At 37.7% G+C, this 12,882-nt stretch overlaps 1 protein-coding gene across 1 annotated transcript in view; it reads right to left on the bottom strand.

Moving 5' to 3' along the window:
* Positions 1 to 638: 638 nt before the first annotated feature.
* The window catches only part of eya1 (EYA transcriptional coactivator and phosphatase 1), a 40,500-nt gene continuing 28,256 nt past the window's right edge, over positions 639 to 12,882 (bottom strand). Inside the window, exons 6-11 of the mRNA XM_073830551.1 lie at positions 6,512 to 6,570; positions 6,258 to 6,418; positions 5,960 to 6,074; positions 5,622 to 5,743; positions 4,887 to 4,987; positions 639 to 2,613 (exon numbers count right to left, since the gene is read on the bottom strand). Coding sequence (XP_073686652.1) covers positions 2,533 to 2,613; positions 4,887 to 4,987; positions 5,622 to 5,743; positions 5,960 to 6,074; positions 6,258 to 6,418; positions 6,512 to 6,570 — 639 coding nt within the window. The 3' untranslated portion in view covers positions 639 to 2,532. The remainder of the gene's footprint in view (positions 2,614 to 4,886; positions 4,988 to 5,621; positions 5,744 to 5,959; positions 6,075 to 6,257; positions 6,419 to 6,511; positions 6,571 to 12,882) is intronic.

Raw genomic sequence — 12,882 nt, 5'->3', positions numbered from 1 at the left:
AGGTGAGGGTTTCACCTTCAACTATCCCCAAGAATAACACAAACCGGCCGACTGACAAATCTTCGGTGCCTGCGTAGCATGATTACGGCTCATTCTCCTCATGTGAATCCAGAAAATTAGCTTCCTTCAGTCTTTGTAAAGAATATGATCAGACACTTCATAACAAAAAGACTAGTCTAGTCGTCTAAAATGAACTGGGCATATTGATTTTGAATGTACACTTTGAAATCCCGCATATTGTTTTAACAGTTGCTTTGCACAAAGATGAGAGGGACTGAGAGCTTTATATGGCATTACATCAGTTATGATGTTTTAAACAAAAGTGCCATACATGACGTGTTGTCTGAGAATCTGTCGGAGGGGCTGAATTGCAGACCACCAAATGACAGAAGAGGCCACACAAATCTACATTCCCATCCCATAAAATAACTTCTATAAAGTATCCTTAAGTAAAATGTTAATACAATGATCTCTGGATAGTCATCAATTGGAAAAAAACGCTATTTCGAAATAATTCGGGGGGTATTTGATCGCAGGACCAAACAGTCAATAAATACAAACTCCAAGGCAGACAGAATTGCAGAGCCACCATTTCAATCACTTCCAAAAAGGGAAAAATGTGTGTAACAGTTCACAAATCAGTTTTATTAATTTAAACACAATCAAATAATAAATGTCAAAAACATCTGTACACATCTTTTTGCAGACACAACAAACTGTTTCACAATGAGGCCAACATTTTGTAAATTATTTCCAGTTTGCATTATGATTGCATCATTTCTTTAAAAAAAATGTGTGTTCAATCTAGAAAACATCTACTGTTACCGTGATCTAGCAGCAAAATGTGATTCCCCGGTACGGGGGGTGGCGGGCGATGCAATAAGAGGGGTGAAATTGTAAATGTGGTGAGAAAAACTAGGCCAGAGAAGACGACCTCACCTGCAGGAGCCGAACATCATCATGTGCCGGGAGGGAAAATTAAAAACAGATCGAGTTAGCTGGGGAAATTCACAGTCGATAGCACATGTATGTTCTCAACTCCACTGTGAGAGAGAGCGTGTGTGTATATGTGTGTAGGTGTGAGTGAGTAGTGGCTTTCTTTCTTAAAGTCTAAGAGCTAGAGTTTCCAGTCCACAGTTACCTTAGAACTACCAATATGCATCATGAAAATCCAACTACAGCGATTTCCAAGTGGACACAATCAAAATAAAAAGACTACTTCATACAAAATTACACTTGCTGTACAAGACTTTCTGCTTTAGCGCCGGTACAAAAGATAATAAAACCTATTTAAGCTTAAAAGCCCGTCGCGGATGCAGCTCGGGCGGGAGATACTGAGTACTGGGGATACAGACATTTACACTCAGTTTGAAGCTTGACATTCAGAGGATTATTATTATTCTTATTATGCTGCTTATGTTCTTCCTTAGAGTTTGAGCTACCGTTGGGATTTAATTCGCTATGAAATCCGGACCGAAAGAGTCACATTTCATCGTGGAGAAAGTCTCTACAAGTTCTCACCACCTTTGAGGAGCAAAGCGTACAAAGGAGGAAACAAAACATCACTGAAGAAAAATACGAAATTATTGACACTTGACATCCATGCTTTTGGTCATGACAAAACAATTATCACAAAAAAATCCTTATCTACATTTATTTATTGAATGAAACCTCGAACACATCAACACTTTCAGGCTTTGCACGAGCTACTGCGCCAACGCCTTTACGTGCGTACTTGCATGAAACAGCTTTCCACAGCATGTACCTTATTAATATAGGAAGGAATAGTCCAGTGATTACAAATTTACACACACAAAAAAAAAGTCTGTACACGATTGTCTCTGCAATGTAAATAATGTTTCGTTAATTTTTTTTCCTTAAATTACTTAGAAAATCCTTTTCTTTTGTTTTGTTTTTTCTCCATAAACTTCTCGGTGTAGTGGAATCAAAGTACTTTGTGATGCGAAAAGGCACAAGTCTCTTTTCAGAACCGGTGCCGCTCTGCAAAGTCTCGCGAAGATTATAAATAAGATGCGTAGGACGTCCAGGGCAAAGGGCTGGCGAAACGAGGAAAACGTTGTCTTTGTACCATCGGTTGAGACATAAAGAGACAAAACATTACACCAAGTCGCAGTGGGATCGGAGTCCTGCTGAGTTCCAAAGGCATCGGTAGCTCAGTTTTTGTCACAGGTGTGAACCCTTGCCGAGTCCCCCGCGTAGACAGGGCTGTAAAACATTTTGATGGCTTTAGAAAAAAAAGCCAATTCACAGTAACCAGGGCCAGCAGCTGCAGCGCCATAAATTCACTCTCCTCCACTTCGAAAAAGGTTTAGGGTTAAGACGAATTGCGGCCATGTGTCAACACGCTGAGCGTGTCGCTCTCTGTCTACGTTGTGTGTGTGAACGGTTTTGTTTTTGGTCTGGTGCTGTCAGAACGCAGACGCTCGGGCGACGCAGCAGGCTGACGGTGCTGGGTGTGGGTCTGCAGGGCCCCCGCACGGCCTGGGACAGAGCGACAGGGCCGTCACAGTGCTACAAGTACTCCAGGTCCAGAGCGTGGTGCAGGGCCATGAGGTCAGAGTGACTAGAGATCCTCCAGAAAGGCATGTTGTGCTGGAAAGACACAAGGAGAGAGAGTTGTTTGAGGATGAAAGAGAAAATAAAGAACACAAAACCTGCAATGAACACTTGACTTAGAAAAACAATCACGCCCATGAGTACCGTCTGAACAGCATCGATGGCCCGTAACATCACACGAGACTTGAGAAGAGGAAGGGCTTACGAAGTACAACCACTGAAGCAGCACCATACCATTGAGATGACTCAGTAAATATCATAAAAAAATGTATATTTTTTCATAAGTTAGCTCAATGACTTTGGAAATGTAATAGGTTACAGATTACAAGTTACCCTATTTATAAGGCAATAAGTAGTGTAACTATTTCAATTGATTTGTTAAAGTAATGTACTTTTTAAGTACTTTTTGGTTACTTTTCAACTGCTATTTGCTTTCAAAAAAATCTAGTTTAAAACAAATGTTCTTTTTTTGTTCATGTTGACCATTTTCAATTTAATGAGAAATGTCATGTGGTGTGACAAGTAGTGTAACTATTTTTTAACTACTTTATTAATCAAGTAATGTAAGGGATTACACTGATTACATTTTGATTACTTTTCTACATTTCAAATAAATGTTTTCAACTGTTAAAAAAATGTTTAGACCATTTTTAATTAAATGAGAAAATGTCATGTGGTGTAACCGATAAAAAAAAAAAACAAAAAAACCATTTTTTCAAACACCTTAAATCCTTTTTAATAATTTCCAAAAGTTTTAAATGTTTATTTATTTATTTATTTTTTTTTTTTAAATAAATGTAATGAATTATTTATTAAGCAAAACATGATTTGATTTTTGTGGAGTCAGCTCAACCTGAGTTTTCCTAGTCATAAAAAGATTTTAAGAAACTTATGGACCTTGACAGATAGTCATGAGATCTTTCAGGAATTCTTTTGACATCATTACCTGTTCTGTCTTTTTTCTGCAGGATGATTTGGCAGCTAGATGTTGTACGCAGTTTGTTTTTACTTTTAATTTGAATAGTTGTATACATTTTAAGAATATATTTTAATATTGTTGGGAAAATATAATAAAAATATATAAAATACATAAAACAACTAAGGCCCCATTAGAAAATGCAGCAAAATGTTTTACTGCTCCTCAGGAAAAAAAAAAAGAAAGCCTTGTGGGAAATAACTATTAAACGCGCAATATATATATATATATATATATATATATATATATATACAGCACCTCTGCACAAACTTATCCGAACACAACATTGCAAATGAGGCATTGTTCCTGGGAGAGGCCACCGGGAAATATGATTCTGCCAGAATGAAAGAAGCTTGTCAGCTCAGAGTCGTCCACACACAAACCATTACTGACTCTTATCAAAGGTATAGCCTCTCTCAGGCATATGTTCCGCTTAGAGAAGCTTGCACTGACCCTTAAAAGACTCTTTTCTTTTGTTTTGTAAATTGTCTTTGCTTTTAACTTTAAAAGCCAGAGATGCTATCTCCTTTTGCCTCGGTCGAGTTATTAACTAGAGGGGAATTGTTTCTGGGATACGATAGAAGAAAACTAAAGTATACAAAGGTTTAACTTTGCTTTGGTGGTTTCATACAAAGTCACCTTTGACACTTGTGTTGTATCTGACAAAACTGTGGCATTTTATATCAAGCCGGGTTTCCTATGTGCCAAGGACTTTTTTAAAATCCCCTGTGCTACATCCAAACACTTTGTCTTGGAGGAAATGGGGACTGACATGTAAAACCTAAACTTCCTATGTTCACATTCCTTGCATGATAAACTGACAACATGGAATGAGTCTCTTGGCACAATATAAGAATCACACCAACATGTTTTCATCTGTTTAGAACCTGTCTGAACAACAAGCTGCTTTGATAATTAATTACATAATGAATCATTTCAGGCTTTGTGGCTTATAGCTTGACGGATGTAACATAAATCTGGTTTGAACAACAAGAGACGGGAAAACAACAATCCTAATGTTCTATCCTCGACTTATCTAACAATGATTTAAGCGTCTTAAACGCATGTTATATTTATGAACCGGCCCCTCTAACATGCCTGAGAGGACTTGTCTAGCATTACACACGGTGAAACGGCACAGTCACATGCAGGGACGTGTAATTATGTCATCTCGCCTCCCTTTACATTCAAGCTGTCAAGGGAATTGAGCTGATTACAATGCGAGAATCCTTCTCTCACTGGTCCAATGTCATTTTAAGGGAATGGACTGAAGTAATGAGAAAAAAAAGGTTTGAAAGAAAAAGTGCTTATAGAGTTCCAGGAGTCTTTATACCTTTTTCGAGCCTTGCTCCTCCTCCACGCCGTCCCCCACCACCACATAAACAACTTTCCTCCCGAACCTCTGGATTACTCTCTCGAAGCAGCTCTCTTTTCCTGGGGAGAGGAGAAACAGGTTTAGGTTGGTGCAGAAAGCAAGGAAGCCACATCCAAGATCCAGCCCCGGTGAGGGGCTCTTTAAATACGCAATAAGTTACACAAAATTACGCAGTGTAAACACTTTGCCTTGGCTTGGAGATACGATAAGATCGATGCTCAGATAAAAGTAGTCTGAAAAGCATTAAGTGTGTCTTATTCCTCCCAGAACATGGGACAAATGGAGTTTAACTAGCTAAATCAACCTCACATGCAAATGCCGCAGCGAGGGAGGCGCTGGAGCTTTGCGCGAACGCAAGTACGAAAGTAAAGGTTGGTGTTTATTTTGCATTCGAAAAAGCAGAGAGGCCGAAAAGAAGAAAAAAATGTCAAAGTGGAATGACATAAATTTGCCGAAGTGGTTTCATATGTAGACCTGAAAAGGAGAGGCCCAGTTCAGGCTGAGCTCCAAGGAAATAATCCCAGCCTGATTAGACCTCTTCCTGAACATCAACCCTCTCGTGTGTCCGCCACTTCTGCAGCCTTACCCAATCACACGCCATGTGTCTCGCGCTGTTTACACGTAATATCACCGTAATTATGGCCACACTCCCATAGAATCCATTCACACACAGGTAGTTGAGCTCACACTTACCTATTTTTGTGGCGCTATAAATGTTTTCAATTGGAAATACTACTCCCAGTCCGTACAGGAGGACCTTGGCGAGGGCAGGTATGAGCTGTGTTGTGGTCACCAAGATGTTCACACAGTTTGATCTGGAATTGAAAAACAAATCAAGTTAAGGCGGACAAGGGAGGACGAGGCTAACTAGGAGCGCCATTCGTCATCCAAAACGCGCCATGATAAATGGATCTTTAATTCTTGCCCCTCAAAGAGGTACTAGGGCATAAAGCACACCGTTATTCATGGCTCTCGCTGATTTATGTGTATCAGAGATGGGCTCTATATAATTCGCTCGTGCTAAGGCCTACCTTGAGTGGATTAATGTTAGTGCTTTCAGTGCCAGTGTTAACCAGGAGTCAGTCAGGGCTTCAATTTCTGCTCGCAATTGCAACCAGGCTTCCCTTTTGGCCGGGCCAAGCAGACCTGAAATGAACAGAAACATTGTTTGAGTTGGACCGTCCTTCGAATACTTTGAGAACTTTCGAAATTTACCCAGACCAAGTGGTTTCTGCATAAGGGATTATTTGAGAAACTTATGAGTGCTTTTGTTGACACACCACCCCTCTTCCCCAGCAATTTTAGCAAAGCAGTTTATTGGGGGATTACCTCCGACGTTATTTTTATAGGTGGTGTAAATTTCTTTTACTCGTCTGTAGCGGAAGGCGAGCTTTCTCATCCAGTCCACACCTCCTCGTACGCCGGTGGCCAGACACAGGTTGGCACTAGTGGCAGCAGCGTGGAATCCGTCTGTGCTAAAATTATATGTACTGAAGAGAGAGAAGGGAAAAAGAGAGAGTGACTTTTGAGCTCGGATTTAGTCAGAGTGAACTGTGCAAGGGCTAGCATGGTGCTAAGTTTACCTTAGATCCTGGCCGTTGTCGTCCGACGACACGTCGTCGATATGGACCTGATCGCATTCCTGGAAACAAGCAAAAGCAAAGGTGAGCTGGTTAGAATTAAAATATACCAATTTGATTAATGGTTTTCATGTGCAAAACTGGTTACGATTTGGCAGCCCGAATCCATGAAGTGAATAATGTCAACAACTCAGGAATTCCCAATTGAAGGCTAAGCTCAAATCAACCCTCAACCACTTCCAGCCTCTAACCCCCCACCTGCTAAATCTTAATAAAAATAAACACCATCATCAGGGGACTGGGGGATCTGACCCATTTGGCCACAACCACTAGGGGGATCTCTTGATATATACATCTCCCGGTATGTAAATAGCACGTAAAATCAATTGGGACAAGATCGGTAGGCTCCGTAAAATGTAGAAATAGGCTCTATGTGTTAGGTCTTCTATTCCAGAGTCCAGTGCCTGAACAAAGAGATAGCTGTGGGATAATGAGAGCGTCTGTGCCCCCTTCAGGGTCTCCACTTCTTGGAGAGGCTGAATGATTCTACAGCTCAGAGCTGATTCAGCCAGTGTACACAGTAACACAAACCAGACTTTCTGGTAAATGTAACGTACTAGAAAAATTGAACCTGATGCTAACCGCCAATGAAATTATGACCTCTGATTGCTGCCGAGCCACACACCAACACAGCCTGAGGCCAGCTTTTTGGAGAAAGCAGACTGAAAATCTGTTATTAGTTTTCCATTTATAGTCGTCCTCTTCCCCCTCCCCTCGCAAGAGCTTGAGATGTTAGTGAGCAGGGCATGAGCATTCAAATCAAACAAAATTCACATGGAAAGACAGAGGTAGCGGCTTGTGTGTTCCAAAAATCATCTGGAGGAAAAGAAATAAATAAAACATAAAATAAAATCTTTTTAAAATATATACTTAAAATGCGTTTCTCCCAAAATTCAAATAAAACATGTGACCCAGGACCAAGGGCCGATTTTTTTGAAACTGAGATTTATACATGATCTGAAAGCTTTCCATTAATGAATGGTTTGTTAGGATAGGACAATATTTAGCCGGGATACAACTATTTGAAAATCTGGAATCTGAGGGTGCAAAAAAAAAAAATCTAAATATTGAGAAAATCGCCTTTAAAGTTGTCCAAATGAAGTTCTTAGCAATGCATATTACTAATAAAAAAATAAGTTTTGATATATTTATGGTAGAAAATGTACAAAATATCTTCATAGAAGATGATCTTTACTTAATATCATAATGATTTTTGGCATAAAAGAAAAATTTATATATTTGACCCATATAATGTATTTTTGGCTATTGTTACAAATATACCCATGCTACCTAAGATTGAAAAAAACAAGAAAAAATAAATAAAATATAAATTATATATATATATATATATACACTTAAAATGTGTTATCTCTTATTTATTAGAAAATTAAAACACTATACATATATAAAAATAGTTGGCAGCTTATGTGTTCCAAAAATCATCTGCAAATAAATAAATAAATAAATAAAAACATCTACTTAAAATGTGTTCCACCAAAAATTCTAATAAAATATATATTAAATATAAACAAGAAAATAAAAACACTATATATGGTGAAGTATATATGTAAATTTTGTAAAAAATAGAAAATATATAAATTTTTTTATAATTATGAATTAAACATCACTATATAAAAGCATAAATAATCTATTATAGATTAAATAAAATCATGTTAATTATAATTATGATGAATTAAACCTCTCCGTATTTTGTATGTAATGGGTTTAATTTCTAATTATAAGTATTCAAAACATGCACATGTATAAAAGTGAAAAAATTATATATATAACCACAAAACCAGTCATAAGGTTAAATTTTACAAAACTGAGATGTATACATCACATGAAAGCTCAATAAATAAGCTTCCTGTTGATATATGGTTTGTTAGGATAGGACAATATTTGGCCGAGATACATCTATTTGAAAATCTGGAATCTGAGGGTGCAAAAAAATCAAAATACTGAGAAAATCACCTTTAAACTTCTCCAAACTAGGTTCTTAACAATGCATATTACTAATCAAAAATTACATTTTGATATATTTACAGTAGGAATTTTACAAAAAGTCTTCATGGAACATGAACTTTACTTAAATTCCTAATGATTTTTGGCATAAAAGAAAAATCAATAATTTTGACCCATACAATGTATTTTTGGCTATTGCTACAAATATACCCCAGCGACTTAAGACAGTTTTTTTGGTCCAGAGTCACATATATAATACATTTATAAATGTTGACATTGGCAGTTCTTCTGTTAAACCTCCATTCATATTTCAAGTTTAATCTAACAATTTACTTGGTAGTTGGATTTTAGAAGGGGGTATTTCCTTTTCGCCATTCTTTCGAATTTCCTTTCCAGAACTTTAAGCCTTTTAATTAAGTTTCAACAGGCTGCTAAGACACAAAAATACAAAAAGGACTTCCTTGTTTTAACTCAATCTGAACCTGGCCAAATGCTGACGTTATTGCATTCCTGTCTAATGCTACGGCAGGGTAGGGGTAAGCGCTTTAGACCGTAAACCTTTTTTATTTTACTGGTTCCCCTCTGAACAAATTTTTCATCTCTCTGGATTTGTGGGGAGAGGGAGGGGAGAGCGACGTGAAGAGAAACTCAAACCAGCTGTTCTTTAACAGAATTAAAATCTTGACCCCCAACCCCTGCTCTAATGCAGCCATTCTCTCGCCAAGCCTCTCCCAGCAAGCCTCGAGATCCAAAGAGGAAAAGACTTTGACCCGGTGCCCTGCTCCTCCTCTCCAGGGCTCCACAGGCTCAGATAAGGGGGAGGGGGGCTGGAGGCCGGGACGTTTGTGAGGGGGGAGCCGGGGTGACCTCACATGGAGAACTCGAAGTGTTGCGGGGCCAAAAGATGGACTGCCAATTGCAGCCGCCGCTCAGGAACACCTCAAGCTATTTGTGTAATCTGTTTCTAGATAGTCAGCAATGGATCTGTAATACTTCTGAAGTACCAATTTGTTTTTCGAAGAGGACCTTTGGACAGGCCAAAATCATTACAGAAAACTGGGGCCTCCCTTACAACGTTTAATCCTGAGCATTAACGGTTATGATGACAAATGCGGCATTTCAGATAAATAAAATACACTGAAATATTATCAAGCAAAAACACATTCCAGAAATCCCGCCCCCTTCCCAGTGCGTGCAGCTGTCTAAGTCTCCTAACACGTTTCCCATCTCCCATTGACGGAATCGCTGCATGTTTACATTGCCTTTTAATTCGCTGGTTATTACGACACACAATTAACAGTCGTGTTGTGGGCTTCCAGACCTCCGGGATGAAAGTGAGGGCAGAGAAAGAATGCACAACCTCTAGCAATTACTGCACACAGCTGGAGCCCACATAAACCACTTGACTGCCACTCTGGTAGCTGCACCCGGACCCTAATGGAGCCGCCTGGTCCTAATGTCTTACAGTAACTCATGAGACTCATTAGGATGGCTTCTTAAGCACTCGTAAACACCGTTAAGCCTAATGACCGAGGATGGGCCAGCTTTAAGTGGTTAAGTACAGCATGTGGTTGATCTTCGAGGGTGGCTGAAGGTATCTTCAAGAAGGTGTTATGTTGAAAGGATGAGATACTGCAAATATCGTATGAAGTATAGCACTGAGCTGGTGGTAAAAATTCAATTGAAATTCAACTTTTATAGAATTTTCAAGAAAGGTTTTTACATTTAATGTAAATACATACTCTACCAGTCAAAAGTAAGATTTTTTTTAATGTTTTCTTAAAGAATTATGTTCACCAAGCCTGCATTTATTTGATCCAATATACAGCAAAAGCAGTAATATTGTGAAATATTTTTCACTATTTAAAATAACTACTTTCTGTTTGAATATATTTTAAAATGTAATTTATTCCTGTGATCAGAGCTAAATTTTCAGTCTTATGTGACTTTAGTGTCACATAATCTATCAGAAATCATTCTAATATGCTGATTTGCTTTTCAAAAAACATTTATTATTATTATTATTTTAATATTAATATTTTTTCAGGATTCTATGATAAATAGAAAGATAAAAAGAGCAGCATTTATATATAAATTCGTTTTGATGCAGTTGTTATTTTTTTCCCCTAAAAGTAATAATAAAATAATAAGCAAAAATCTTTGATTTTAGATTTTTTTAATTGTATATTTTTTCAGATATGAATAAGCAGTGAAACAGTTTCCCCATAAACAATAAAGATTAAAAGGTAAAGTAAAAGTTAAAATAAAAACAATGAAATATTTATAATAAATAATAAAATAAATAAACGGTTGTGATGCAGTTGGTTAAACATATTTTCCCCCTAAAAATAATAATAAAATAATATGCAACAATCGCATATCTCATTCTTTTAATGATTTTAGATTTGTTAATTGTATTTTTTTTTATATTAATAAGCAGTGAAGCAGTTTTCCCTTTAATAAATAAAAGATTAAAAGATAAAGTAAAACTGATAAAATAAAAAATAATGAAATAATTATAAAAAAATAAATAAATGGATAAATGGTTGTTAAAATATTTTCCCTCAAAAAATAATAATTAAATAAAATAATATGCAACAATCTCATATCTCTATTCTTTTAATGATTTTAGATTTTTTCATTGTAATTTTTTTTTCAAATTAATAAGCAGTGAAGCAGTTTAAGATTAAGAAAAGAAAAAAAAGGTTAAAAGATAAAGTAAAAAGATAAAATAATAAATAATTATTTAAATCAAATAAATAAATGGTTGTGACGCAGTTGTTAATAAATAATATGCAACAATCTCATATCTAATTCTTTTAATTTTAGAGTTTAATGATTCTGTTTTTTTAAATATAAGCAGTGAAGCCGTTTTCCCATTAGAAAAAAGATTATGCAACAGTCATATTCTTATTAATTTTAATAATTTGCATTTTGCACAAACATGGTATGGTATGGTAGCACCAATAATATATATATATATACACATTTATGTATATATATATACACACACACAAACAGGAAAAAATTATGTTAATAAGGTTGAGTTTGATCCAGTCCAGTGTAAATAGGTCTTTCTTTTTTTTTGTACATCTCCTTGTTCACCAAGCAGTGGTTCTTACAAACCTACAATCGCTGCTAACTAACACCAGATGTTCCTACTGTAGGCTGTGTAAAGATCCTCCTCTGCAAACCGTACATAATTACGTCTTACACAAACACTTTGTCTGTGTTCCATTCATTAATTTTTTGATCCCTCCTCATTCATTAAACTATCCGAAGGTCCCGGCAAGAGAAATAAATGTGTAAAAACGTGTGGGAAAAACTCTGGGAAACTGCAAGCGAAGCCTAACAAACTACAAAATAAACACCTTGAAATCAGCTCTTCTCTATTTCCATTCAGTTGCTCTCATTTTCCTTTCAGTTCCTCCTCTGACTATCCAGGCCTAGAAAAACCTTTTCATTTATGCGAGCTATCAGAGCCTCCTTTGTTCGGCTGGCATCTGTCATTAAGCAATCAGGCCGGACTGGCTGATTCTTCCTGTTGGCCAGAGGAAGGGCTTTGCTGCTGACTGCACAGAAGCGACTGCTGCAGAATGTCAAAAAAGAAAATGATTATTTAAAACTACAAACCTCACTTTCCCTCTCGTCCTGAGCTGGAAACATCCGTATTGCATTACTCTCCCGCTACCTTGGTTTCTCTCTCTTTTTTTTCTCCTTTCTCTCTCTCTCAGCTCAGGAGCTTTCATCCCTGGCCGTGCCTTTGGGCCGGACCCTAAACTCTGCTAAAGCTCAGTCTAGAGAAGGAAGCGGCTCCCCACACAGGTGAGCGTCCCAGGTAACAAAGGCACAGTGTGAGTGATTACAGCCATCATCACAACATTCCTCCAAGCCTACAAGCTAAGTCCATGTGAAAAAGCCCAATCCATGGTTCGCAGGTTCTCAATGCTGCCACTCCATTGGCAGGGTCTGTCATCCCCCCGTCTGTGAGGGGGGTTCATGACCCCAGTGTTTGCCCCCCCTTCACTTTCCCACCACAGTTGGCCCACGCAAAAGGTAAGAGAGGTAGAGGGGAAAGAGGGAGGGTGCGGCTTACCTGTGGGTCGGACACAGGATATGGAGAACAAAGAGAGTTCTTCAGACCCACTTCATTCCAATCCACAGTTTGTGCTTGAACAGTCATGGAATTCAAACAGCCGAGTAAAACAAAGCTCTCTGGAAGCGCCACCTTCCTAAAACCGAGGCTTTTCGCACTCTGTCATACGAAGATGGAAAAGAGAAGGGGCCGGATTTAGGAAAATCTTCTTAAGAAAGAAATTTCAAATCATACGATACGGTAAAATACGATA

The sequence above is a fragment of the Garra rufa genome, chromosome 24 (genome assembly GCF_049309525.1).
Source record: "Garra rufa chromosome 24, GarRuf1.0, whole genome shotgun sequence".
Taxonomy (NCBI): Eukaryota; Metazoa; Chordata; class Actinopteri; order Cypriniformes; family Cyprinidae; genus Garra; species Garra rufa.
The sequence above is the reverse complement of the archived record's forward strand: the minus strand, read 5'-3'. Positions and strand labels throughout refer to the sequence as shown.